The following is a 26,315-nucleotide window of genomic DNA, read 5'->3' as shown; positions in this document are numbered from 1 at the left end:
CAGCGCGCCCCGCCCGCGCCCCGCCCACGCCCCGCCCACACACTTGTGCTGTCGCTCAGCGCGCCCCGCCCGCTCACTTGTGCTGTCGCTCAGCGCGCCCCGCCCGCGCCCCGCCCGCGCACTTGTGCTGTCGCTCAGCGCGCCCCGCCCACGCCCCCACGCCCCGCCCACACACTTGTGCTGTCGCTCAGCGCGCCCCGCCCACGCCCCCACGCCCCGCCCGCGCACTTGTGCTGTCGCTCAGCGCGCCCCGCCCACGCCCCGCCCACGCCCCGCCCACACACTTGTGCTGTCGCTCAGCACGCCCCGCCCACGCCCCCACGCCCCGCCCACACACTTGTGCTGTCGCTCAGCGCGGCTGCCTTTCGGGTCGCCGAGCCGGACACTGGCCCATGGACGCCGCGCTCCTCCTCGCTCTCGGGCTGCTGGCCCAGGTAAGGCCTCGGCATCCCGTGGGGAAACCTGCCCCCCGAGCCTGAAGTGGGGCGCCCCGGGCTTCCCTGGCACGCGCGTCCTGCAGCCGGGGCTGCCCGAGGGCTGAGGGGTCCCGGGGGCAGAGCTGGGGTGCGCGGGGCTCCTCTGAGGCCGGGTGCCGGCTGGCCCGTGCCCGGGCGTGTGGCGGAGGCAGAGTTGGAGAGAGCGCGCCGGACTCACCCAGAGCGCCCCGAACGGCGAGTCCAGGGGCGCCCGACAGGTTCCCCACCCTTAGGAGCGGCCCACCGACCGCGTCAGCAGGGCCAGGGCTGGGAGAGAGGGGGCCGGCGCGCAGGACCCTGCTTAGTCCTGGTGCTTCCGAGCCCCCGCCCTGTGCCCAGATAGCAGGCAGGTGGCTGAGGGCCTGTCCTCCAGGAGCCCCCTTTCTGGGGGTGGCTTCTCCCCCGGTGTGGGGCCCATGCACCCCACCTCCCAGGACGCTCCCCACAGCCCCTGCAGCTGGGCAGCTGGACAGCTGGACGTGCCTTTGTGCCTGCCGGGCTGGGTGCGGCCTGGACCCACAGATCTGCTGGGGCGCGAGCAGGGGTGGAGGAGGCCTTCGGGGTCCCTTCCCCGTGGTGGGCACTGCCCGGCAGGGCCACGCTCATGCCCCAGGCAGCCGGGGCGCAGGCTGGGTCTCAGGTGCTGGCCTTCAGGCCTGGCCGAGCCCAGCGGGGGCTCTGTGGGGTCAGAGCTCGGCCCCCTCTTCCGGCTGCCACCTCCTCGGCAGACGTGGCGAGCGTCAGGGGCCCAGCAGGCACCCACGAACGGCTCCGTGGCAGCGAGGGTGATCCCAGGGGCCGACCCGACCCGGCAGGCCCCGCCGGGGCTCTGGCCCCCCGCCCCACCATGCCCTGCCCTCTGCCCACGGCCGCCCTGCTCCCGTTCTCTGCCTGAGACCAGCCCCTCCGCAGGGCCTTGGCGTTCTGACACCTTGGGGTCCACTTCCAGAAGGTTCTGGGCCTCCGCTGCTGACCCCCCGCACCCCCTGGCTGGGATGGGGCGGCTGTTAGGACAGCACTTCCGCAGCCCCACTGGGTGCCTCGGGTGGCTGGCGCGTGTTCGGACACCCTTCTCTCTGGCTCGGACCCCAGCCAGGTTCTCCTAGAGGGGAGTTCAGACCCCTCTCAGGCTTCCCTCCCCCCAGGGAGCTGAGGCCCCTGGCCTCTCCCCTCCCCCAGGGCTAGGGCAGAATGCCCCCCCCAGGCAGCTGGAGGCAGCCCCTGGAGCGGGGGACGGGGGCCAGCCCGGGGGGCCCCTCCTTCCCTGCGCTGCGTGGCCGATTAGCTCCGCTGCCGGGCGGGGGTCTCCTGGGCCCAAATGTGCGGTCAGGACCCGGGACCCTCCCCGCCCGGCTCGGCTTTCAGCCCCTCCTCCCTCCCTCTCTGACCCCGGCTTGTCTGCCCCGGGGAGCAGCGCCCCACGTCCCTACCTGGGACCCACAAGATGGCGCGGGGATGGGGGACTCCCCCGAGCTCCCTGGCGGGGGGCTCAGGGGCCCCCGCAGCCTAGGCTGGTACACAGCTGCACCCCGCAGCCCACTGCAGGGTCCCGAAGAGCCGAGGGACGCGTCTCCCCACCATGTGTGCTGTGCGATGTAGACGGCCTCCTGGGGGACCTGGGGGTGCACAGAGCTCCCCCCGCAGGAAGGCAGGCGCCCCCCAGCAGGAGGTGGCGTCTTGGAAGGAAGCTGCTGCGCCCCCAGCCCCGCGGCCTGTGCAGCTGGACAGGGTGGCCCCGGAGACGCCGGCCTCCGCCCCCCTCGGGGCGACAGCTGGCCCGTGCCTGGCGTGCCGGCCACCTGCCAGCCTGTCCAGGAATCTGGTGGCCAGGATTCCAGTGGGGGAAGGGCCTCCTGCCCTGAGCCCAGGACCACGTGGCTCCCGGAGAGGCGGCGGGCGGGGCGGGCGGTGGGCGTGGGACCCACCCCTGCCCCTGCGGCACCCGGTGAGCCAGGCCCCCGTGTGTCCAGGAATCAGGCGCCGAGAAAGCGTCGCCTGTGCAAGCCCTGGGCAGGCGCGGTCCCAGGGGGGTCCAGGGGAGGGAGCATGGCAGCCGGGGGGGGGGGGGGGGCTGGGGGGCGGGCCCTGCCTCGACCTCCTCTCCAGGCACCAGGGTCTTTGTGAAGTGCCCCCTTGACCCCCTGGGACCCCGGGGTGGGGGGGCGTCTGAGGCTCTTCAAGGTGTGGTCGCGGCTGAAGGGTGGACTGGAGGGGACCGCGACGCCCTCGGGGAAGTGGTTGTGACTCGCGTGGCTCTGGGCTGGTGGGGGTCACTTCCCAGAGGCGAGGCCCTGCCAGCGTGGCTTGTCCCGGTGACCCACGTCGGTGCGGTGGCCGGCCCCGGCCTTCCGGCCACGTCTTCTGGGGGGAAAGGGACAGGCCGACAAAGGCTCGTGGGAGCCGGAAGTCGGGGGCACACCCACCCACCGCAGCCTCTGTCTGGGCCAGGGCCCCCGGCCAGGCCCTGTGGCTTTCGCTGACCTCGTGAACTCGGGCTGCAGGCCTGCGGCCTCGCCTGCCCGCCCCAAGCCGGGGGTGCCCAGTGTCCCGGGGTGCCAGGGAGGCGGCCAGCGGTTCCGGGTGGGGGGCAGGTTGGGCAGCAGCTGGACGGTCCCCTTGGCCACGTGGGCTCTGCAGAGCCTGGGGGCCCTGCCCTCAGCCTGTGGCTCTGAGTGACCCTCTGCGGCTGCACTCCCGCTGAGTGGCCTTCGGCAACGGCTCGGCCCGCCGCGGAGGGGCCCGTGACCGCCCGCTCCGGGGCTGCGAGAAGCGCCAAGCAGGCCCAGCCGCTGACCTGCCCCGCCTGGCAGAGTCGCCCCCCCCGACCTGGGAGCGGCTCGTGCTCTGGCAGGAAGCCCCTGCCGAAGGCCGCTCAGCCATCTGCCAGCCCAAGGCCTCCCCTTCCTCCCGGGGCACCGCTGTGCATCTGCCTCAAGCTGCCGGGTGTTGGGGCCCGGGGGAGGCAGCTGGGGTCCCACCAGTGGAGCCCACCAGAGAAGGCGGCGTCCTTGGGACGTTAGGGGCACCGGTCATCTCAGCAGGGACAGGCCTCGGGTGCCGGGCCCTGCACAAGGGCGGTGCGAGGCTGCGCCACACAGAGGCGCCTCCAGGCCTGGAGGGGGCCCCGGTGTGCGGGACCACCCGGAGGGCACCACGCTGCCAGGCCCGGCCCCCACTTAGCAGGGGGGCAGAAAGACCGACGAGGTTGGAGTTGAGGGGTCAGCACAGCCCTCCGCCCACCCCACCCAGATCTGAGCCCCCACTCAAGCCTTGTCCTCTCCCGAAGGCGGGGCCCGAGGCCCCCACCGACGCCGACTCGGCTCGGGCAGTGCCATGCCGAGGGGCCCTGGAGCGGGGCCGGCGCATGACACCGCAGCTGCGTCGGCCCATGCCGTTCACGGGTCCTGTGGGCCTCAGTTTCCCCATTCGAGGGACGCCCTCCGGGGTCACAGGCAGGAGCCGCCAGCGCGTTTGAGGCGCGCGCCTTGCCTCGGGGGCAGCCGCGGGAGCTGGCCGCGACCTCCGTCCCCTGCCCGCCCTGACCAAGGTCCTGGCGAAGCTGGACGACCAGGCCACGGCCAGGCCACAGGGCCTGTGCCCAGATGCTGCCCCGGGAGCAGAGCGGGGGGCACTCAGCAGTGCGCCCCCCCCCCCACGCCCTGCCGGCCCTCAAGGAGCGGCCGTGTCCCAAGGGCCCGTTTCTAGGAACCGAGGTGCTGGTGTGGGGTCCCACCTCTGGGAGAAAAACGGCGCAGGCTGGAGGGCCGCCCCCCGCCCGCACGGCCAGCCGAGCTCCTTCCCGGGCGGGGACTGTCCAGCGCCGTCCTCGGTCCCAGGGCACAAGCCCCAGGTGGCTCTGCGGCGGCGGCCAGCTCGGCCCCGGGTGCTCCCCCCGGCGATTCGGCTGCCCCCGTCCCTGGAGCCGGCAGGCGCCCCTGCACCCGCGCAGGCCCTGCTGCCCCCGCCCTCCGGCGGGCTCCGGGCACCTGCCCGTCCTGGAGGTGCTGGGGATTGGTCCCCGGCCCGGCCAGCGTGCTGGGAACTGGCAGGCGGAAGGTTCCGGGCGCTGCTTGCTGTGGGCACAGTGCCCTGGCCCCGTGGGGGAGCCTGCCCCCACCCCCGGGCAGGGAGCCTGACCTTGCCAGAGCGTCCAGGACTCGAGCCACGAGGGGACAAGAGCTGCCCCGCGCCCCCAGCCCCCGCCCGCCCTCTTCCACCACGAGGGACCCGGGGGAGGGGGCTGCACTCCAGCAGCTGCGCCGCGGCGTGGCCGTGGCCCCCGCCCCAGCGCCCTGCCCGCCCCCCCTACCCGCTCCTCTGCTCCCACCTCTGGGCAGGCAGGGGTGGGGGCAGCCCCCCCCCCCCGTCCCCGCAGGCACCAAGTCTGCACCGGGAGGGGCCTCCGTTCTGGGTCCTGGGGGCGCGGCGCGGGCTTCGGGCTCCGTGGGGGCCGAGTCAAGTGGGCCTGGACTCGGCTGGGACACGGGCCGGGCACAGCCCGGCGCCCAGTGCCCGCAGGTGCGGCCGCCATGTTCTCGTTGCAGGGCCTGGGCCCGGCTCTGGGGGTCCCCGGGTCCAGGGGTCCCAGCACCCTGTACCCCTGGCGCCGGGCACCCGGGCCGGGCCGCGTGCGGAGGGCCTGGGTCATCCCGCCCATCAGCGTGTCTGAGAACTACAAGCGCGTCCCCTACCCCCTGGTGCAGGTGAGAGCCGGGGCGGGGCCGGGCGGGGGCTGCGGGGACTGGGGCTGGGGGCAGCGGGGACTGGGGCTGGGGGCAGCAGGGTCTGCGGGGGGCGGGACGTGCAGAGCAGGGCCTGAGCTGTCTCCTTGCCTCCCCGTCCCCCTTCCCAAGCGGCTTTCTGGGCGCCCTGGGCCCAGCCCCCCCACCCCACCCGGCTTCCTCTTCCTGGGCTGAACTCGGGGTGCAGACCTCCGCATAGCCCCGCGCCCCTCACCCTGCCTCCGGCTCTCCTCTCTGGGATGCCCCTGTGCGCACCCTCCCCTGTGCACACGCCCCGCCCTGTGCATTCCCCTGTGCACGCACACCCCTGTGCACACACCCCCATGCTCACACACCCCTGTGCACACACCCCGCCCTGTGCATTCCCCTGTGCACATACACCCTTGCTCATGCTCGCTGTGCTCACACCCCTGTGCACACGCCCTGTGCACACACACCCCTGCTCACGCGCGCTGTGCTCACACCCCTGTGCACATGCCCCCGTGCTCACATACCCCTGCTCACGCTCGCTGTGCTCACACCCCTGTGCACACGCCCCGTGCACACACACCCCTGCTCACGCGCGCTGTGCTCACACCCCTGTGCACACGCCCCGTGCACACACACCCCTGCTCACGCGCGCTGTGCTCACACCCCTGTGCACATGCCCCCGTGCTCACATACCCCTGCTCACGCGCGCTGTGCTCACACCCCTGTGCACATGCCCCCGTGCTCACATACCCCTGCTCACGCGCGCTGTGCACACACCCCCATGCTCACACACCCCTGTGCACACACCCCGCCCTGTGCATTCCCCTGTGCACATACAACCTTGCTCACGCTCGCTGTGCTCACACCCCTGTGCACACGCCCTGTGCACACACACCCCTGTGCACATGCCCCCGTGCTCACACACCCCTGCTCATGCTCGCTGTGCTCACACCCCTGTGCACACGCCCTGTGCACACACACCCCTGTGCACATGCCCCCGTGCTCACACACCCCTGCTCACGCTCGCTGTGCTCACACCCCTGTGCACACGCCCCGTGCACACACACCCCTGTGCACATGCCCCCGTGCTCACACACCCCTGCTCACGCGCGCTGTGCTCACACCCCTGTGCACATGCCCCCGTGCTCACACACCCCTGCTCACGCTCGCTGTGCTCACACCCCTGTGCACACGCCCCGTGCACACACACCCCTGTGCACATGCCCCCGTGCTCACACACCCCTGCTCACGCGCGCTGTGCTCACACCCCTGTGCACATGCCCCCGTGCTCACACACCCCTGCTCACGCTCGCTGTGCTCACACCCCTGTGCACACGCCCCGTGCACACACACCCCTGTGCACATGCCCCCGTGCTCACACACCCCTGCTCACGCGCGCTGTGCTCACACCCCTGTGCACATGCCCCCGTGCTCACATACCCCTGCTCACGCGCGCTGTGCTCACACCCCTGTGCACATGCCCCGTGCACACACACCCCTGCTCACGCGCGCTGTGCTCACACCCCTGTGCACACGCCCCGTGCACACACACCCCTGTGCACATGCCCCCGTGCTCACACACCCCTGCTCACGTGCGCTGTGCTCACACCCCTGTGCACATGCCCCCGTGGACCCACAGGTACAGTTGGGCCTGGAACGTGAGCACCTGAGATTTGTTCCTAGACCAGGGCCGGGGCCCCCGCTGTGCCGGGGAGGCCTTAGACGCCCCTCGCCGCCCCCTCCCCCGCGCTGGCTCCAGGCTCCCCCCCCCACACCCCCGCGCTGGCTCCCGGCTCCCCCCCACACACCCCCGCGCTGGCTCCAGGCTCCCCCCCACACACCCCCGCGCTGGCTCCAGGCTCCCCCCCACACACCCCCGCGCTGGCTCCCGGCTCCCCCCCACACACCCCCGCGCTGGCTCCCGGCTCCCCCCCACACACCCCCGCGCTGGCTCCCGGCTCCCCCCCACACACCCCCGCGCTGGCTCCCGGCTCCCCCCCACACACCCCCGCGCTGGCTCCCGGCTCCCCCCCACACACCCCCGCGCTGGCTCCCGGCTCCCCCCCACACACCCCCGCGCTGGCTCCCGGCTCCCCCCCACACACCCCCGCGCTGGCTCCCGGCTCCCCCCCACACACCCCCGCGCTGGCTCCCGGCTCCCCCCCACACACCCCCGCGCTGGCTCCCGGCTCCCCCCCACACACCCCCGCGCTGGCTCCCGGCTCCCCCCCACACACCCCCGCGCTGGCTCCCGGCTCCCCCCCACACACCCCCGCGCTGGCTCCCGGCTCCCCCCCACACACCCCCGCGCTGGCTCCCGGCTCCCCCCCACACACCCCCGCGCTGGCTCCCGGCTCCCCCCCACACACCCCCGCGCTGGCTCCAGGCTCCCACACACACACCCCTGCGCTGGCTCCCGGTCCGCCCTGGCTGGGGAGGCCTTAGGCACCCCCCCTCCCCCGCAGATCAAGTCGGACAAGCAGCCGCTGGGCAGCGTACTCTACAGCGTGCAGGGCCCCGGCGTGGACGAGGAGCCCCGGGGCGTCTTCTCCATCGACAAATTCACCGGGAAGGTCTCCCTCAACGCCGTGCTGGACCGCGAGAAGACCAACCGCTTCAGGGTGGGGTCCCCGGCAGGGGGTCGAGCCCCAGGCCCCACCTCATCCTCGGAGGGGCGGGGGCGCGAGTCGAACCCTGAGGCCCCCGCGGCAGCGGTTTCGGGGTCTCGGCTTCGGTTTAGACGACGAGCCGACAGCCCCGTGGCGCCAGCGAGCCCCAGGGTCGGTCCCGATGCACCGGCCCCTCGGTCAGGGCTGGCGCTGCCCAGGGAGGGGCCTGGGTTCTGGGGCCAGGGTGAGCTCCGGGGGGCCAGCGGGGGACCTGGGAGCCTGAGCACGGCCGGACCCCGCTGCAAGGGCGGGCCGCCCACCCCAGCCTCGGCCCTGGCCCCAGGCCTGGGCGGGGACTTTGCCTTCCTGCCTTCAGGGGTGTAACGCCCTCCTACAGGCCTAAACTCTGTCAGACGTGAGAGCGAGCTCAGGGTTCCGTTACCCAGAAGGTGCTTAGAGGGCATTTTCTTTTATCTGCATTTATATCCTGCCCATTCCCCAAAAGAATAGGAGGCAGTTTAATTTAAATTTTCATGTGTGCAGGTAAACTTAAACTTCAAAAGAACCAAAACCATATAGAGAAAAAATGAGAAACAGGGACCCAATGTGAACAGATAATTTAAGCGCTGAATGAGCTTCCTGGCAGCCAAGGCAAGAGGGGAAGCATGACAGGTGCCTTGTCTGCTAAGATAATTTCTCTTCAGAGAAATTCCACATGTGCTGTGGCACATGCCCCCACCCCATGCCGTTTCATGCCTGTTTTAAGTTGGCATTTCTAGTTGGGGGCAAAGCTTGCGTTTTGTGACCCTGATGGGAGCCACCAAAATTTGGGGACTACCGTGCCAGCCCTGCTCTCTGCCTGGCCAGCTAAGGGCCTTTGCCCTCGACCTGGGAGGGGCCACGCTGGAGGAACCCACGGACCTGGAGATCATAGTTGTGGATCAGAATGACAACCGGCCCGTCTTCAGGGAGAAGGTGTTCACTGGCCACGTGCTGGAGGGCGCAGCCCCAGGTGAGGGGAGGAGGTGCCCCGGGTGAGGGGAGGGGAGGAGGTGCCCCGGGTGAGGGGAGGAGGTGCCCCTAGGTGGGGAGGAGGTGCCCCAGGCCACTGCTGGGCCAGGGAGAGGGGAGCCCCCGCTAAGGGCCCGGCAGGCGGCAGGTGAGGACGCCCCGCAGGTGCTTCGGAGCCTGCAGGGGAGAACTTCCTCGCGCCAACTCGAGCCACTTTCCACGTCAACTTAAGTTTCAAACCCACGATGCTTCCAGAACGCGCGGGTTCGTGGCGGCGCTGCCCTGGTGGTCCCGCCTGTCCGAGGGCAGCGTCGGAGCCCCCCCGGCAGGGCAGCGCATGGCCACGCGGTCGCCCGCCCCCTTCCCTTCGCTGTCCCGCGGCCAATCCCGGCCTGGAGCTCTGCGCTGCGGTGGCGCCGGCCGCTGCCTGTGCCGCTCCTGCTCCCCTTACTTCACGCGTCTCCATCTTTCAAGGCTTAAAACGTCAGCTTTTTTGTTATAACTTGGGAGTCACAGAAAGGGTCCAAGGCAGCCCGTGGGGCGGCAGCCTGCGCGTTGGTCTCCCCTTCCTCTCCCCCTCCTCGCAGGCGCGGCGCCTTTTTCTCCCGTTTTCTTAGCCCGGGTTCAGGGGCACCGGGAACTAACGGTATTCGCGCGTCACCGCCCCCGGCCTGCGCCGGCTGTCCCCTGGCCGTGCGTCTTTCTAGCAGAAGGCCAGGCGGGGCCCGCCGCCCGCCTCCCCTGAGCAGCGTGTGCCCCCGTCCGTCACCACAGCGCGGGGCGCGGGCTCCCCCAGAGGCCGCCCGGGACGGGGCTCTGCTGACTGACGCGCCCCGTCGCCTGCTCCGACCCAGGCCTGGGACGCGCGTGGCGGGGCCTCATCCCTCCCGGTGCCCCGGCGGTGGCTGCCCGCAGCTCCCCGTGCTGAGCTGCCCTGGACCCCACAGGCCCCCGGCCACCCGCCGGCCTCCAGCCTGACCCCCCCGCCGGCGCGGTGCACGGAGCTCCAGGCCGGCCCTGGGAAGCCCCTGCGCCCCCAGCCCAGGCCCGGCTCCCTCCGCGCACCCCCCGCGGGCCTGCCCCTGCGGCGCCGCCACCAGTGCCCGTCAGGGCCCGGGGCTCCCAGCGCCGCCAGCGTCCCCCGCTCCACCACGCCTCGGCCCCCAGGAGGCGCATGGGCAGGGGCCGCCTCCCGACACGCACACAGCCCGGCGGCCACGGTCCGCCGAGGAGCAGCCCCTGGACTTCCGGCCGTGTTCCCCTCCGGCCTGCGGCGGCCACACCTTCCTCCCTTGTGCGTGGACAGGGACGAGCCGCGGTCCCATCCCCAGGGCCCCGGTTCAGGGTGTCTGCCAGGTCACCTTACACCCCTCCCCGATGAGCCCGTGTGCCTTGTCCAGCGCTCATGGCTGGAGCAGCCAGAGCAGCGCCCGCTCGCCGCAGAGGGACAGTCCTCAGAAGTCTTTAGTTTTTCATGACATGTTGTTTAGTTGTCCAGTTATTTTGTGGATCGGCTCAGTTCAGGTTCGTCAGGCCCAGGCTTTGCCCTCTGTGGCCACAGGAGAGGCGCACGGCGCCGCTGGCCGCTCATGGGCTTGTCCGCTGTGGGTTACTCTTCCCCTTTGCAATTAAGAACCTCGTGGAAGATGGCGCGAGCCAGGCAAGCATCCCGCTCACGCCGCCCCCGGTTCCAGCGTCCTCAGCCGCTTCTTGCTTGCGTCGGGTAGTTTGGTGGCTGCTAAGCCGTGGTCGCCTTCTCCGTGGGTCAGCTGACTTCCTGTCGTGCGTGTACAGCGCATTTATTCCCTTATACTGGTGTGGACTCTGGCGTCTCAGTTCATCGTTAGGATTCTAGGCTGTCGTGGCTTTGATGCTCACACTGTCCCAGCCTTGGCCACGGGGGTCCAACCAGCCAGCTCCTGGCTCGGCCCTTTCAGTGGACAGAGCCAGGCAGTGTGCTTCGGAGTCCTTGCACACCTACGGACACGTGTGTATGCCACGCACGCACACCTGGTTTACGTGTCTGTCCACCCGCGGCACTTCCCAGCAGCGCCTGGCTCCGGGGTGGCTTCCCCCACGGATCTGCAGCCCCATCCCCCTCGGCACAAACCTCAGCCCACTCCCCACACAACGCTAGAAGTAGGCAGATGCCCGGCCTCTGCGAAGAGGAGGCCTACGAGGGCAGCTCCTGGGAATTCTTTTTGTCCCCCGCACAAGGGTCCAGGACCGGGTCGGCCACCGGTGAGTGGCTCCCACTGCACAACACAGCCAGGCTAACTTGACCGCTGTGCCCAGCAGCTGCTGGCCAGGTCGGTCCTGAGCACTTGGCTGACGGCCCTTGCCCCCTGCCGGCCCCCAGGCGTATGTGCCGCTCCCCCTGGCTCTTTGAGGTCCTGAGGCAGCAGGCGGGTGGGCCAGGAGACGTAGATGTGCGTGTGGGCTCCCTCGAGTGGGGCACACTGGCCCAGGGTCTCGGGCCTCGGCCGCCAACGCGGCTGGGTGGGCTCTGCTCAGCCTCCCAGGGCAGTGGGCTTCTCTGTGGGCTCAGGGTCACGGCAGCTTCTCCAGCCCGGGGACTCGCTCGCCGGCCCAGCCTCTCAGCCCTGCACGGTGCTGTCTCGGGCACTGGCTGAAGTAGCTGCCGTGGCTCATAGCGGACACACCAGCCTCGCCCCTCCCCAAGGTCCAAGCCAGGCCCAGGCGAGGCACGGGGGGGTGGGAGCGCGTGGCGCTGTGGAGCCTCACGACCTTGCCAAACCGGGCACGGCGCCTCCTGCCGCCACGGCCCCCTCCTTTCCAGGCACCTACGTGACCAGGGCAGAGGCCACGGACGCCGATGACCCCGAAACGGACAACGCGGCACTGCGGTACTCCATTGTGGCGCAGGGGGAGCCCGAGCTCTTCAGCATCGACGCGCTCACGGGCGAGATCCGCACGGTGCAAGTGGGGCTGGACCGCGAGGTGGGCGCCGTCGAGGTGGACCCCCGCCCCGCCTGGCTGCTGCGGACCCCTCCCCTCCCGTCTTAGGTTCCCGGGGCTGCCTGGGGCTCAGGAGGCCGAGCCCAGGTGCCTGGAGGCAGGCGAGGCCGACCCCACGGCCCCCAGGCCCCAGCTGCCCCGGCCCTGTGCTCGGCCGCCGTGCTGCCCACCGTGCCTTCTCACGCCACGGCCTCGGCCCCCAGGTGGTCGCCGTGTACAACCTGACCCTGCAGGTGGCCGACATGTCCGGGGACGGCCTCACCGCCACGGCCTCTGCCCTCATCACCCTCGACGACATCAACGACCACGCCCCCGAGTTCACCAGGGACGAGGTGCTGCCCCCCCCCGCGCCCCCCGCCCGTCCCGCCCTGCGCGCCACGTCAGGTTACACAGGGGTCCAGTGCGACCCCCAAAGGCAGGCGCCAGCAAGTGGCGCTTGGGGAGCAGGCCCCTGGGAGCCCCCAGAGCCGGGGCTGCTCTTCCCAAGGTCCCCGCGTGAGGGAGCAGGTGGGCTCGCCGCACCTGGCGCACGCTGGCAGGGCCGCTCATGAATCACAAATCCCAGGGGACTGCCAGTTGGGGGGAGGTCGGGAAGGGGGGCCAAGCTCAGGGACCCCTCCCCCTCCGCGGGAGCTCCCCCCCAGCAGCCCCCGTTGGTAAGCCGGCTGCCCCCCCAGTTCTCGCTGGAGGCGGCGGAGGCCGTGGGCGGCCTGGACGTGGGCCGGCTGGAGGTGCAGGACAGCGACCTGCCGGGTTCCCCCAACTGGGCGGCCAGTTTCTCCATCCTGGACGGAGACCCCGATGGGCAGTTCGCCATCCGCACAGATCCCAAGACCAACGAGGGCGTCCTGTCCGTGGTGAAGGTGAGGGGCGGCCGGGCCCCGTGTCCAAGCCGCCAGCGCTGGACGGGGGAGGGCTCAGGACGCAGCTGCGTGTCCGCGACGAGCGCCGTCCCCGTGGTCAGGTGCGGTCAGTGCGCGAGAGCGCAGCAGGGAGAGACGACAAGAAACAGCCGCGGAGAGTGCGTGTCTGTGACTGCGCACACGTGGATGAGCAGGGGCACTGCTGGCCGTGGCGGGCAGCAGACGCAGTGCGGACAGGCGCTGGCAGAGGCGGGCGCACTCGTTCCCTGAAGGTCCCTCTGACGGGACGAGGCCACCCCACCCCGCTCAGGGGTCCCCAACCCCAAGGAAGCTGCCGGTTGGGACGACCCAAGGGCAGCCGTCCGGGGCCTTCCTGCCGCAGGCCCCCCCCCGGGCTGCGCCCTGCACCTCGGCCGCCGGGGCTCCCAGGGGGGTGCGTCCTGCGCAGCTGCCAGCTCTGCTCCCGCCCACAGCCCCTGGACCACGAGAGCCGCGAGCTCTACCAGCTCCGCGTGTCGGTGCAGAACGAGGCCCCCCTGCACGTGGCCGCCCCCAAGCCCAGGCGGGGCCAGGCCACCGTCACCGTGCGGGTGCAGGACGCCAACGAGGCCCCCGTGTTCCAGGAGAACCCGCTGCGGACCAGCCTGGCCGAGGGGGCGGCCCCAGGGACCTCGGTGGCCACCTTCTCCGCCCGAGACCCCGACACGCAGCAGCTGCAGCGGGTCAGGTGGGGGCAGTGGGGGGCGCGTCCCCAGCGAGGGCTTCTGGGGCCCCACAGCCGCCCCCGCCTTGCTGCCCGGGTCCCCTACGGCTGCCCAGGCTCCCTGGCCCTGTTTCCTCAGCGGTGGGTGGAGGGCTGCAGGCAGGGTGTGGGCTCGCGGCCCCTGCCCCACCTCCCGTCCCCTGTCCACAGCTACTCCAAGGACTACGACCCCGAGGACTGGCTGCAGGTGGACAGAGCCACCGGCCGCATCTGGACGCAGCGCGTGCTCAGCCCAGCCTCGCCCTTCCTCACGCAGGGCTGGTACAGGGCCATCATCCTGGCCAGTGACGATGGTGAGCGGACGCGAGGCCTGCCGGTGCCCACCGCAGCCCCAGGCGGGGACCCCGGCCCATGTGGGGCCTCCGCCCGCAGCCTCCCCGCCACGCACGCCCCCGGGGCGGGGACCCCGGCCCACCTGGCCCCTCCGTCCGCAGCCTCCCCGCCGCGCACGGCCACGGGCACGCTGTCCATCGAGATCTTGGAGGTCAACGACCACGCGCCCGAGCTGAGCGTGCCCGCGGGCAGCCTGTGCAGCGAGCCCGGCCTGGGCCCCGGCCTCCTCCTGGGCGCCACCGACCAGGACCGGCCCCCCCACGGGGCGCCCTTCCGCTTCCAGCTGAGCCCCGCGGACCCCGGGCTGGCGCGGAACTGGAGCGTCAGCCAGCTCAACGGTGAGCCGCGCCCGGGGCGGGGGTGGGCGCGGGGCGGCCCCCGCTCACGCGCCCCTCCTCGCAGCGAGCCACGCGCGGCTGCGGCCGCGGCACCGGGTCGCCGAGGGGCTGCACGGCCTCAGCCTGCTGCTCCGGGACTCGGGCCAGCCGCCCCAGCAGCGCGAGCGCGCCCTGAACGTGAGCGTGTGCCGCTGCGGCCGCGACGGCGCCTGCCTGCCCGGGAAGGCGGCGCGCAGGGCGGGGGGCGCGGGCCTCGGCCTGGGCGCCCTGGTCACCGCGCTGGCCAGCGCCGTCCTGCTGCTCCGTGAGTGCCCCCGGGTCCCCCGCCCGCGACCCCCCCCCCCCCCGCGGGCCCACCCACCTGCGGGCCCTGCCCTCCCCACCTGCCCCCTGCGGGCCCGACCCCCACCCCTTCAGACGCCCCACAGCCCCGCCCCTGCCCCGCCCCTGCCCCGCCCCCACCCCGGGACCAGCCTTCTTCCCCTCCCCCCCCCCAGTGCTCGTCCTCGTGGCCGCGCTCCTGGGCCGGTTTCACCGGCGGCCTCTGGACAAGGCCCTGCTGCCCGGGCCCCAGGACGACCCGAGGGACAACGTCCTGGATTACCATGAGCAGGGGGGCGGGGAGGAGGACCAGGTGAGGGGGGGCCAGGCGGGGGCGGGGAGGAGGGCCAGGTGAGGGGGGGCCAGGCGGGGGCGGGGAGGAGGGCCAGGTGAGGGGGGGAACTGGGTGGGGCCGGGGTGAGGGCAGGGGGGGGCCAGGTGGGGGCGGGGAGGAGGGCCAGGTGAGGGGGGGGGACTGGGTGGGGCCGGGGTGAGGGCAGGGGGGGGCCAGGTGGGGGCGGGGAGGAGGGCCAGGTGAGGGGGGGGACTGGGTGGGGCCGGGGTGAGGGCAGGGGGGGGCCAGGTGGGGGCGGGGAGGAGGGCCAGGTGAGGGGGGGGACTGGGTGGGGCCGGGGTGAGGGCAGGGGGGGGCCAGGTGGGGGCGGGGAGGAAGGCCAGGTGAGGGGGGGGACTGGGTGGGGCCCGGGTGAGGGCAGGGGGGGGCCAGGTGGGGCGGGTGCTGAGTCAGGGGAAGGCCGGTGCCCCCTGGAGCCCAGGCCACTAGCACCCGCGGGCGCCCCGGCTACCCCAGGGGTCACGAGGGAGCCCCGCCCTGTGTCCTGGGGTCTGACCCCCCTCCCCCACAGGACGCCTACGACATAAACCAGCTGCGCCGCCCCCCAGAGCTGGCCCTCGTGGGCGGCCCTCCGGGGCGGCCCCCGCTGCGCCGCGATGCCCCGCTCGGCCACGGGCCCCTCCAGCTGCCCCGAGGGCTGCCCGGCGGCCCAGCCGACATGGCCGGCTTCCTCAGGCAGGTGCGTCTCCCGGCGGCTCAGGCCACGCGCGCTCGCGCGCACTCGTACCCTCACACGCACCTTCACGCACAGGCACACGTACCTCAGACACACCCTCGCACGCGCACACCCGCGTGCTCACACACGCTCCGCCTCCGCGTGCGGGGCCAGCACGAGCCTCGGCTCTGGGGAGGAGGGTGGCCTCCGGGCGCCCGAGGACGGGCTCAGAGAGGGCGCCAGGCGCGCAGGAGCCAGCCAGGCTGGGGAAGCCGGCGGGGCCGGGGCGGGGCCGGGGCGGGGCCGGGGCGGGGCCGGGGCGGGCGCGGGGCGGGCGCGGGCGTGGGGCGGGGCCGGGGCGGGGCCGGGGCGGGCGCGGGGCGGGCGCGGGGCGGGCGCGGGCGTGGGGCGGGGCCGGGACTTGGGACGGGCACGCGGCCGGGGCGCCGCCCCAGGGGGCCAGGGCAGGGGCGGGCGCGGGGCGGGCGCGGGGCGGGCGCGGGGCGGGGGCGGGGCGGGCGCGGGGCGGGCGCGCGCGGGGCGGGCGCGGGGCAGGGGCGGGCGCGGGGCAGGGGCGGGCGCGGGGCCAGGGCGTGGGGCGGGGGCGGGCGTGGGGCGGGGCCGGGACTTGGGACGGGCACGCGGCCGGGGCGCCGCCCCAGGGGGCCAGGGCAGGGGCGGGCGCGGGGCGGGCGCGGGGCGGGCGCGCGCGGGGCGGGCGCGGGGCAGGGGCGGGCGCGGGGCCAGGGCGTGGGGCGGGGGCGGGCGTGGGGCGGGGCCGGGACTTGGACGGGCAAGCGGCCGGGGCGCCGCCCCAGGGGGCCAGGGCAGGGGAGGGCGCGGGGGCGGGCGCGGGGCGGGCGCGGGGCGGGCGCGGGGCCAGGGCGTGGGCGCGGGGCCGCCCCTGCGGGACTCCGGTGGACGCGTCGGGCCGTCGCAGTTGGCGTGAGGCGTGGGCAGCCCGCGTGGGCCGCAGCAAGGCCGTCGCCCGCTCTACCTCGGCGCGTGTGGGCGGCCTCGCTCCCCTGCTCCTTCCGTAAAACCCGGGGCTTTCTCCGTGCTCCTGGGGCACCGCTGCGCGGGCCCGGGGCTCCACTCGGGGCCACTCTGAAGTTTTCGCTCCGCGGCAGTCGCGGCGTCCGTGGAGCTCGTCTGATGTCCCGCCGTTGCCACAGGAGACCAAAATCGGGTGGCGTCGGGGGAGCTCGCGGCCGCCTCCCCCAAGCGTGCCCGGGCACCCACGGCCAGCGCGGGCCACCCTGCGGGGGTGGGCGCAGGTGCGGCGCAGGAGGCTGAGCCGCGGCCAGGGAGGCGGGGGCGGGCTGCGGGGGTGGGTGGTTTTTTGGGGGGCGGGTGCGCGGGTTTCGGGCCTGAGGGGAGATGGGGCCTCATGGGCGATAAGACGAGGGCCGGGTCAGAAGAGGAGCCGCGGCCGCGCCCGGTCCGGGGGGCGGGAGGACGCAGCGCCGCGGTCCCGCGCTCGGGCTCACGGCCGCCGGCCCTCGCTCCTCCCCTCGGTCCAGTGCCCGGGGCGGCCTGGGCTGGCCCCGCGGCGAGTCAGCGGCCGGCCCTGCAGAGTGGCCGCGCGTGGGGAGGCGGCGTGGGCGCAGCACCCTGAGCCGCCCCGGCCCTCTCTGCAGGCCCTGGAGGCTGCGGACAGCGACGCCAGCGTCCCGCCCTACGACACGGCCCTCATCTACGACTACGAGGGGGACGGCTCGGCGGCGGGGACGCTGAGCTCCATCCTGTCCAGCCTGGACGACCGAGACCAGGACTACGACTACCTCCGAGACTGGGGCCCCCGCTTCGGTCGCCTGGCGGACATGTACGGCCACTCGTGAGGGCACGCCGGGGGGCCCCTCCCGGGCACCCGCACCCACCTGCCCAGAGCCAAGGAGCTAGGACACCGTCCCCCGGACGGCGCCACGTGCCCGGGGCACCCGCTGTGCAGGGACAGGCGTGTCCACTGCGGATGGCACCAGACCTGGTCTCGGGTCAGAACTTGGAGACGTGGAGAGGGGAGCCCCAGACCTGCGCCACAGCCCTCCCCGTTCTCACTTGGGGCGCTGCCCACCCCACCCCCACCTGGGGACCCCATCTGCTACGAAAAGAAGCTGCCCCCTCAGCCACTCTGAATTAAAAACGTGCTGGTCTCTTCAAGGCGGGCCCTGGTACCCCGGCCCCACTGACTCCAGCGGCCTCGGGGCCTCTGTACCCCCCACCCCCGGGGCGGGCTCTGGGGTGCTCCCACCCTGGCAGGGGATCCCCAAGCTCACACCACCCCCAGGTGTATGCGGCGTCCAGAGGGGGAGCAGAAGGCTTCCTGCCCATCCAGGGCGCCCCTACTCAGGCGGGGGCCGAGGTCCAGGGCTGAGCCCCAGGCGAGCACTGTCCTATGGCCCCCAAACTCCCAGTACACCTGATGGGCATGGCTGGGGAGGGACGATCTGCGCCCCCACTGTCCCTGACCTGACGCCTCCAACTGCAGGGACACAGACTGCCCGCTCACCTGCGCCCCGGACCCTGGACCCTCGACCCTGCTGCTGGTTCTGGGGGAGCGATGCTGCCCCGGGGTGCGGGTGGCCCCATGTGGGCTGGGGGGTGGCAACAGGGGCAGGTGGTCCTGGCGGGGCACAGGCTGTGGCAACAGGCAGGCCTGGGCCACTGCGGCTCTGGGGCAGCAGCAGGACACAGAGCAGGGTGAGGGGCAAAGGTGGCGCAGGAAGAGGCCGTAGCAGCCGTGGACAGATGGACAGACAGACCTGGTCCATGCCAGGGTCCGGGGTGGGAGTGGACGGGGGGTGGGTGAAATGGATGCAAGGAAAAGAGATGGGGAAAGTGGTGGGTCGGGGGCAAGCTGCTCCATCCTGGAACGGTTTTGGTCTCAACATTAAGAAAAAAGAGCCGACTTGTTCCTGGGGTGCCCTCCCCTGGGGCCTGCCCATCTGCCCAGCCCCGCCCTGGCCAGCCCCCTCCCCAACCTGCTTTATCCGGGGCCAGCTTCCAGCAGGTCCAGGAAACTGGCTTCATCGGAGCAGTGGCCTAAGCCTGGAGGGCTGCTCGGCCCCTCCCACCACCCCACGGCGCCCCCGTGGAGCGGGCGTTGGGAGCTGGTGCCTACTCACCTGCTCGCGGTGGGGTCGCGTCCAGAGCAGCCGCAGGGCCACGGGCAGCTCTGCGGTGGAGGTGGGCTGCTCCCGGGTGCTGGGCCAGACCCCGGCCTCTGCCACTCCGGTCACCTAGGCCTGGAGCCACATCCACCTGCCCCCGCTTCCTGGCCAGGAACTGGGCAGTCCCTCAGGTCCACAATCGGGGCCCGCCCTACTGGGGGGTTGCCCTGCCGCTGCCCTGGCTGGTCCTCTGGCCAGCTCTGCCCCTTTCCAAGTAGCCCCAGCTCTGGGACCCTGGAATGGCCCTGCCACCCAGTGGGACATAGCCCGTATCCCCCACCCCCCACCGTGTCTCGGGGCTGCCTGCAGCATGGAGTCCACCGGGGACCCCTGCTGCACCCCTCCTGGCCTCGGGCCATGGGAAGCCCCTGCGCAGCTCACCCCACCTGCACCCTGCCCAGGGGTGGGGTTTGGGGTTGCCCTTTCCAGACAGGGTCTTGATAGTTACCTCTGTGCTTCTGGCCCTTTAGGTCTTTGGGCCTCAGTTTCCCTGAGCACACAACAGGGGAGAGGGTTGGAGTGAAAGGGCCAAGAGCTGCCCAGAAACCTCCCCGTGCCGAGCGCAGGCCGGCCTCACACCCAGCCCAGCGAGGAGCATCGGGGACGCCGCCCCTGGCCGTGCTCAGCAGCAGGACTGGGTGGCGGCCCCAGCGACCTGCCGTCAGAGCAGGAGCTCTGGCTGCGCGTCCAGGCGGGCAGCTCCTGTGGGGCCAGGCTGCAGGGAGCCCAGTCTGATGCCCCCGAGCCCCAACCCCACCTGTGCCTTCGCCCCTCCCCCTCATGAGCTGAAGCCCAGGATGGCACCATTGGGCCAGGTAACCCAGGTGCAGCAGCTCCAAACAGCGTGGGGACAGGGTCTCCCTGCAGACAGCGGGTCCAGCGATGTGGCCACAGGGACAGGAGGGGGGTGGGGGTGGGCCCTGCCGAGGGACGGCGCCCCCTTGCCCCTCCCCAAGCACCCAGGTTCCCTCCCCGCCTGCAGCCATACCCCTGCCAAGGAGCCCCCCTGAGAAGAGGAGCTGTGCTCGGGGTCCCCACCGCCAGCTTCACAAAGCACCACAGGGCCTTCCTGGCTCGGGCAGGCTGCACGGGGGCCAGCAGCCAGCAGGGGGCTCGGGACAGAGCCTGGAACCTGCAGGGGCGGGGGGGGGGGGGCTTGCGGCCCCCAGCTGCCCCTCCTCCCAGGACCCGGGGGCAGGACAGCAGTCACCTACCCCTGTCCCACAGCAGCCCTGGGCGAGCTTCTCCAGTCCCAGGGTGCTCTGCCCCTAGGCGCTCTCCTGCAGCAGTGGCCACCGCAGAGGCGCGCCCAGAGGAGGGGGCCGCAGGGCGCAGGCGGGGGGCGGGCGCAGGCGGCCTGAGCTGCCAGCAGCGCCCCGACAGGGGCGGGGGCGTCCAGCGTGGGCAGGGTCCGCCAGGGCAGCCCCAAGCAGCAGTGCGGGGCCAGCGAGACGCGAAGCAGCAGCACGGGCGCAGCAGCCCCCGCCAGCAGCCTCCCTGGCCGGTCGTGGAGGCTGCCGGGGGCTGCACCTCACAGATCTCAGGACGCGCCACAGCAGCCAGAAGGCGACCGTCTGCTCGGGTGACGCCATCGGGCAGCACCGGCCAGGGACCACCCGTGAGGCCCCGGTGCCCGGACGCCGCCGACCCACTAGCTGGGCCCAGAGCGGGAAGGGCTCGCGAGGGGAGGAAACTGAGGCTCGGGGAAGGCGAGGGGCTCCTGACTCTGGTGGTCTGGGGTCCCCAGGATCCTGGAAATTACTCCCAAGGCTGGGTGGGCTGTCCAGGTGGGACCCCGGCCTCGCCCCTGCAGCTCCTCCCCCGTGGCTGGCGCTGGCCCTAGCTCCCGCCTGCTGTGCCGAGAGCAGGTCTGTGGCCGGGGCCCCCCAGGAGCTGGCTCTGATCAGGCAGAGGGGCAGGCCCCGCGCCCCTCCCGCCGGGTCCTCCTGCCCAGCGGCGTCCGCCCTGAGCCCATCCGGCTCGGCCCTCAAGCTGCCCGCCTGCCCCGAGCCCCTGTCCCCTCACGTCTCCATGCAGTTTCGGGCGGCGCTGTGCCAGTGCTTATCTCAACAGCAGGTCTTTGGACAGGTGCTGGGGCACCTGCTGACCCCTGTACCCATCGGGAGGGCGGGACTGGGTATGGAAGAGGGGGGCCGGGCAGGTTTTGGGGGCCCAGGCTGCGCTGGCGGGACGTGTGGCCACCCCCTCCCAGTTTTCACACTCAGCGCTGAGTGGGGGAGGGGAGTGGAGGGGCCTCCAGGGGGAGGAGGCGGGGGAGAGGGGCCTGGGGGTCACTGGACAGGTGGACGCACCCTCAGGACCCCCAGGAGAAAGGTCTACTCTTCTCAGCCGTGGTGTCCCCGTCCCTCCCGGGGTCCTGGCTCCTACAGCCCGAGCCAGGCCCGTCGACGAGAACTGCCGGCTGCCCCCGCCCCGCCTGGGAGCCCACTGTCCGGCTCCCTTCAGCCCACACGTGCCCGCACCCAGCAGCCGCCTGCCCCTCTGCTCTAGGCCCCCCACGGGTGCTGCCCTCGCCCAAGACCGGCCCTTCGTGCTTCCCTAGGAGCCTAGCCGCGGGCTGCAGGGACAGACGCCCGTGACCGACAAGCCCTCACTCCTCAGGGGCCAGCCAGGAGGGAGCTGACCCCCAAAATGAAAGCGAGACCAGGCCACGGGCAGGGAGGCAGGGGAGAGGCTGAGGAGCATGGGAGGCAGGGAGGGAGTGGAGGCCGGGGGCAGGGGGAGACCAGCGGAGGGAGGGAGGCGGGGAGGGAGGACGGAGAGGGAGGGGGCACGGGAGGGAGGCCGGGGCAGGGACACGGGGGCAGAGGCCCGAGCCTGCCCCGTCCCGACCCAGTGCCGCGCGCCCCCCCAGCGCCGGCCTCCTCTCTCTCCCGGGGGCGGGAAGGAGACCCCGGCCGTGCACCCAGGTCGGGGGCTGCGCCGGAGGCCGGCGGCGGGCAGCGAGGGCCCCAGCGGCGCTCGGGCAGCGCTAGCTCCGCCCCCAGGACCGGCCCCGCCCCCAGGGCCGCCCACGCCCCGCCCACGCCGGCCGCCGCGCAGCGCCTCGGGCTCCGTCCGCCTTGGCTGCGCGCGCAGCGCCGGGGGCCTCGGGACAGGGCCGTGGCTGGGGGCGGGGCCGTGGGGACAGGGCAGAGGAAGGCGGCAGGAACGCGCCGGCCGAGCCCCGCCCGCCCACGGCCGAGGGACTGTCGACCTCCGCCCCGCACTGGCGGCGCGGCGGCCCGCGGCTCTCCTCAGGCGGTGGCGCAGTGGAGGCGGCGCAGAGGCCTCGGACGTCGGGCGGGGAGAGCGTCGGCGCCCCGCCCCTCGGTGGCCACGCCCCGCGGCGTCGCTGCTCCCTGGCAGCCCCGCCCATGATGCCCCGCCCCCCGCGGTCACGCCCCTCGATTGCCACGCCCCCGCGATGCCCCGCCCCCTCGGTTGTGATGTCCCGCCCCTTGGCGGCCCCGCCCTGTGATGTCCCGCCCCTTGGCGGCCCCGCCCCTCAGCGGCCCCCGCCCCGTCATGCCCCGCCCCCTCGGCGGCCCCGCCCCGTGACGCCCGCCGCGTCACGTCCGCCCCGCGATGCCCCGCCCGGGTCCCCGCCGGCAGGACGTCCCCTGGGTCGCCCGGCGGCGCCTTCTCTGCGGGGTAAAAACCCTTCTCGCTTCTCTTTTTCAGAGTTTTGCGGCCGTAGGGCTATTCCACAGCATAAATGTGTCCTTTTGCGACTTTGCCGTGGCGTGGAATCTGTGCTTTCATTTAAGGAAAAGCGGCTTCCTTAGCCATTCTTCCTCCGACCAGGCCGGCCGCGTCTGCTGGCAGAGCGCGCGCTTCCCGCAGCAGCCTGAGCGGACAGAGACCTGATCCTGCCGCTGGGGTGCGCTTTGCTTTCTTTCCCTTTGCTTTTCAGTACAGACGCTAGTGGATTTTCGTTGTTTTTTTTCTGTTTGTTTGTGGTTTTTTGGCACTTAGGAATTTGTGTAGCTGGCTCACTGGGATTTTCTGTACATATTATCATACGATCTGCAACTAATGACTTTGCTTTATTACTTTCCAAAATGCCTTCTACAGTTTGCTTCTCGCTTCCTGTAATTCTGGGGGTCATTTCTTCCAGAGTGACACTGACTCTCACGGAGATGGTCGGGACCTTCGCTGCTCTTTGAGTGGGTGTTTCTGGAACATCGTGTCAGGCCGGGGTCCCTGCACTTTGCGATGTGTGTGTTTTGTTGTGTTGAAGACTTTTTTCCTATTCCTTGTTCCTCGCTCCTTGGTTCGGCCTGCTCTAGGTCTTGAAGATTGTCGCTGTTGGTTGCTCACTCTGGACCGTGGGCCAAGTCGTGGCTGCAGACCCACCTCCCAAGGCGGGAAGCCGCGAGGCCAGGAGGCCTCCCCTGCGTCTGCGATTCCTCTCGCGCCCTCTCTGGTCGGCCGCAGGTGGCGACCTCTGGCAGCCCTCTCTGTTCCACCCCCGATTGGAGCCTTAGGCGGAGCTTCCCTCTCCTGTTTCCTGGGGAGGTGCATCTCTGCGGTTCCTGAGGCAGCGAGATGACGCAACGAGGAGAGACACAGATTCCCGGTGCCGCTGATGAGAATCCAGGCAGACACAGAAGAACACACAGCGAAAGGACACAGAGAGCAGACAACTGGGGGGGGGGGGAGCAGAGAGAAATAAAAAAATAAATCTTTTTTAAAAATTTAAAAATATGAGATGGGAAGCAATTGTGGCTCAACTGATAGAGTGTCTGCTTACCATACAGGAGGTGCAGGGTGCAGTACTGGGCCTCCTGACCCGTGTGGAGCTGGCCCACACGCAGTGCTGCCGTGTGCAAGGAGTGCCATGCCACGCAGGGGTGTCCCCCATGTAGGGGAGCCCCACGTGCAAGGAGTGCGCCCCACAATGAGAGCCGCTCCGTGTGAAAAAAGCGCAGCCCACCCAGGAGTGTGCACGCACACGGAGAGCTGACACAGCAAGATGACACAACAAAAAAGTGACACAGCTTCCTGGTGTTGCATGACAAGACTGCAAATGGACACAGAGAGCAGACGGGGAGGGGGCGGGAAGGGGAGAGAAATAAATAAATCTTCAAATAAAGAAATAATTAAAAAGTATAAGAGGCTCCCACCTGTTTCTTGAAGATTTCCCTTAGTCATGCTGAATTGTTGCTTTAATGGATTATGTTTATTTTAAGAATGTGGTCTTGGATTAATTTATCGATTATACTTCGTTCTGTTTTCAGAATCATTGATTTCTGTTTCCTGCTTTCTTGATTCCAGCCTGTGTTTTCTTCATCCTGAATTTGTATTTTTATAGGTTTAACTTAGATTTTTAAAATTCATTATTTAAATGTTTTCTTTTTCCTATTTAGTAATAAAAATATTAAGTACTATAAATTTTACACTCAGTGCAGTGTTAGGTGTGCCCCATAAATTTTGATGTATAATGTTTAATTTCCAATTTGACCCATAATTTTTAAGGAGTTTTAAAATTTGTAAGTGGATAGGTTTTTTTTCCTCATGTATTTATTCTAGTTCTTTTATTTACAACTTTATTGTAATGTGATCAGAGACTAGTGTCCACGCTATTTCTACCTTTTGGGATTCATGTGTTTTTCTCTGTGGTCCGATAAATGGTTTTTGAAAATACCAGGCTCTTAAAAGGAAAATCTATTCTGTATGGCATACAGAGTTTGAGATTTAATAAATCAGTCTTACTAACATTGGAGTTCCTCTGTCCATTTACGGCTGTAGTTGAAACACTGTAATCATATATTTGCTATGTTGCATATATTCCTTTGTAAATTATGAGACTTTATAAGCCACACGTGAACATACCACAAAGAATTATAACATGACTGTTGACTCTGCTTGTGCCCCCACTGCCCCCACCCCAGCTCCGGGATGAACCCACACTGTTTTGTGTAGCTGGAGTTAAGTAGTCTTCACCACACCATATGCTGCCTGTGTGTCAAAGTGTTTATCCATGCTTCTGACTTTTCACTTGCCTTTTGGGACTCAGGCTGCAGTTACATTTTTCACTTGGCTTCCGTTGCCATTATTCCAAAGCTGCTCTAGGGAAGTCATTTCCAACTGTTTGATCTCAGGAACCCCTTACTCTCTTAAAAATTGAGGACCTCAAAGAGTTTTCCTTGATGTGGGTTCTATCTATTGGTAATTACTGTGTTAGAAATTGAAAATGAGAAATTTAATATGTTTGTATGTTTATAATAACTCATTTAAAAATAAATTACACATTACCATAAGTAGCTTTTTAAATGAAAAATGTTTTCCAAAGGGAAAAAAATAGTGAGAAAAGTACCTCATTTGACATTTTTGTAAATCTCTTTTTTAAGTCTGGCTTACAGAAGACAGCTGGATTCTGATATCTGCCTGTGTTTAGTCTGCTCTGATACCACCTGCCATGTGTCCTCTGGAAAGTGTCCCACTACACTGGTCAATGAGAGTGTAAAAAAGCAAATTATGAAAATAGTTTTAATCTTGTGAGCCCTCTGAAAGTGCCACCGGAGCCCCCGAGGTCACTGGACCACACACTGGGATGCACTGCTCCCAAGGAAGCGGCGTGGGCCTGCAGAGCTGCGCCCCGTGACCTCCCCGCTGTACGGGAAACCCCACCCTTCTCCGGGGTGACGGCGCCCGGTGCCAGTGCTCCCCAAGGTTTGCACGTGGATTTTCCTGCGTCTTCACAAAGGCTGAGAGGACGGATCCCAGGGATTCCGTCTAAAGTCTCTGGTTTCTCAAAGAATTTTTTGATTTTGTGGTTTTATTTGGTAATCTGAAAAAAACAGTAAAAGCATATTCTGGAGAAGACAGAAGTCCCGTTTGTGTTCATGAGTGGGCTGGCACCGAGAGAACGCCCTCGTTCAGTCACCTCGGGCCGCCGAGGAGCCAGGGGCAGCCAGGTGAGCCCAGGGGCCACCCGCAGGGCCAGGCTTCTGCAGCTGGTCAGGGACAGGAGGCTCCACGGGCACGTGGGCACAGGAGAAGGGCACCGCGGTGCTGAGCGGGAAGGCCGGCCACAGCGCAGCCTCAGGTGCAAGTGAGGCTGCAGACTGGGTGTCGCAGCCTGCAGTGCTAGGTGTTTCACGCTCTCATCTGTCTTCATTTTGTAGGTGGATGCAAGTTATGACATAGAGTTTTTTTGTTTATTTAGGATTATTTGTTTATTTATTTCCCCCCTTCCCCTCCTCCCGCCCTGCTGTTTTTGCTGTCTGTGTTGTCTTCTGTTCTCATTTTCTCTCCTCTAGGATTCATCAGGATTCGATCCTGGGGACCCCTGATGGGGAGAGAAGCTCCCTGTGAACTGCATCACCTCCGGTCCTGGTCTCTGCTGTGCTTCACCTTGACTCTCGCCTTGCCTCTCTTGATGCGTTGTCATCTCGCTGCGTGACTCACTTGTGTGGGCCACTGGCTCACCACGCGGGCACTGGCTTGCCGCACAGGCACGCTTTCTCTCTTTCACCAGGAGGCCCCAGAGATCGAACCCAGGACCTCTCATATGGTAGGTGGAAGCCCTGTCACTTGAACCACATCTGCTTCCCATGAAGAGTTTATAGTTAATATTGCGCTGGTATATATACATATTGTAACTTTACTGATATATAATATTCACTCAGAAGGTTGCACATATTTTTCACAAACTGAACATATCCATATAACTAGCTCCCAATCCAGAAACAGAACACTAATTGTTAGTGGGAAAAAAAAAA

The 26,315-nt window shown here is 69.1% G+C and overlaps 1 protein-coding gene and 1 long non-coding RNA gene across 2 annotated transcripts; both read left to right on the top strand.

Moving 5' to 3' along the window:
- The first annotated feature begins 313 nt into the window (after window positions 1-313).
- Window positions 314-17,575, top strand: CDH15 (cadherin 15). The gene is made up of 14 exons (XM_058279562.1): window positions 314-434; window positions 5,021-5,179; window positions 7,654-7,809; window positions 8,665-8,809; window positions 11,609-11,769; window positions 11,991-12,119; window positions 12,465-12,650; window positions 13,124-13,377; window positions 13,564-13,706; window positions 13,848-14,084; window positions 14,149-14,388; window positions 14,582-14,718; window positions 15,272-15,439; window positions 17,056-17,575. Exons 1-14 carry the CDS (start codon window positions 393-395, stop codon window positions 17,254-17,256), a joined length of 2,358 nt encoding a protein of 785 aa, XP_058135545.1. The 5' UTR covers window positions 314-392; the 3' UTR covers window positions 17,257-17,575.
- A 4,566-nt stretch (window positions 17,576-22,141) lies between these two features.
- Window positions 22,142-24,308, top strand: LOC131274278 (uncharacterized). Its single transcript, XR_009181481.1, has 2 exons — window positions 22,142-22,239; window positions 22,878-24,308. It is a non-coding gene; the product is annotated as an uncharacterized lncRNA (long non-coding RNA).
- Window positions 24,309-26,315: the final 2,007 nt, after the last annotated feature.

The sequence above is a fragment of the Dasypus novemcinctus genome, chromosome 18 (assembly GCF_030445035.2).
Source record: "Dasypus novemcinctus isolate mDasNov1 chromosome 18, mDasNov1.1.hap2, whole genome shotgun sequence".
NCBI lineage: Eukaryota > Metazoa > Chordata > Mammalia > Cingulata > Dasypodidae > Dasypus > Dasypus novemcinctus.
This window is presented reverse-complemented; position numbering and strand designations above follow the sequence as displayed.

What these genes read in the sequence shown, in the direction of transcription:
- CDH15 (XM_058279562.1), top strand. Translation starts at nt 393, where the DNA reads ATGGACGCCGCGCTCCTCCTCGCTCTCGGGCTGCTGGCCCAG. An exon ending in GAGCGTCAGCCAGCTCAACG is followed by an intron (nt 14,085 to 14,148) that starts GTGAGCCGCGCC and finishes CCCTCCTCGCAG; the next exon opens with CGAGCCACGCGCGGCTGCGG. An exon ending in CAGCGCCGTCCTGCTGCTCC is followed by an intron (nt 14,389 to 14,581) that starts GTGAGTGCCCCC and finishes CCCCCCCCCCAG; the next exon opens with TGCTCGTCCTCGTGGCCGCG.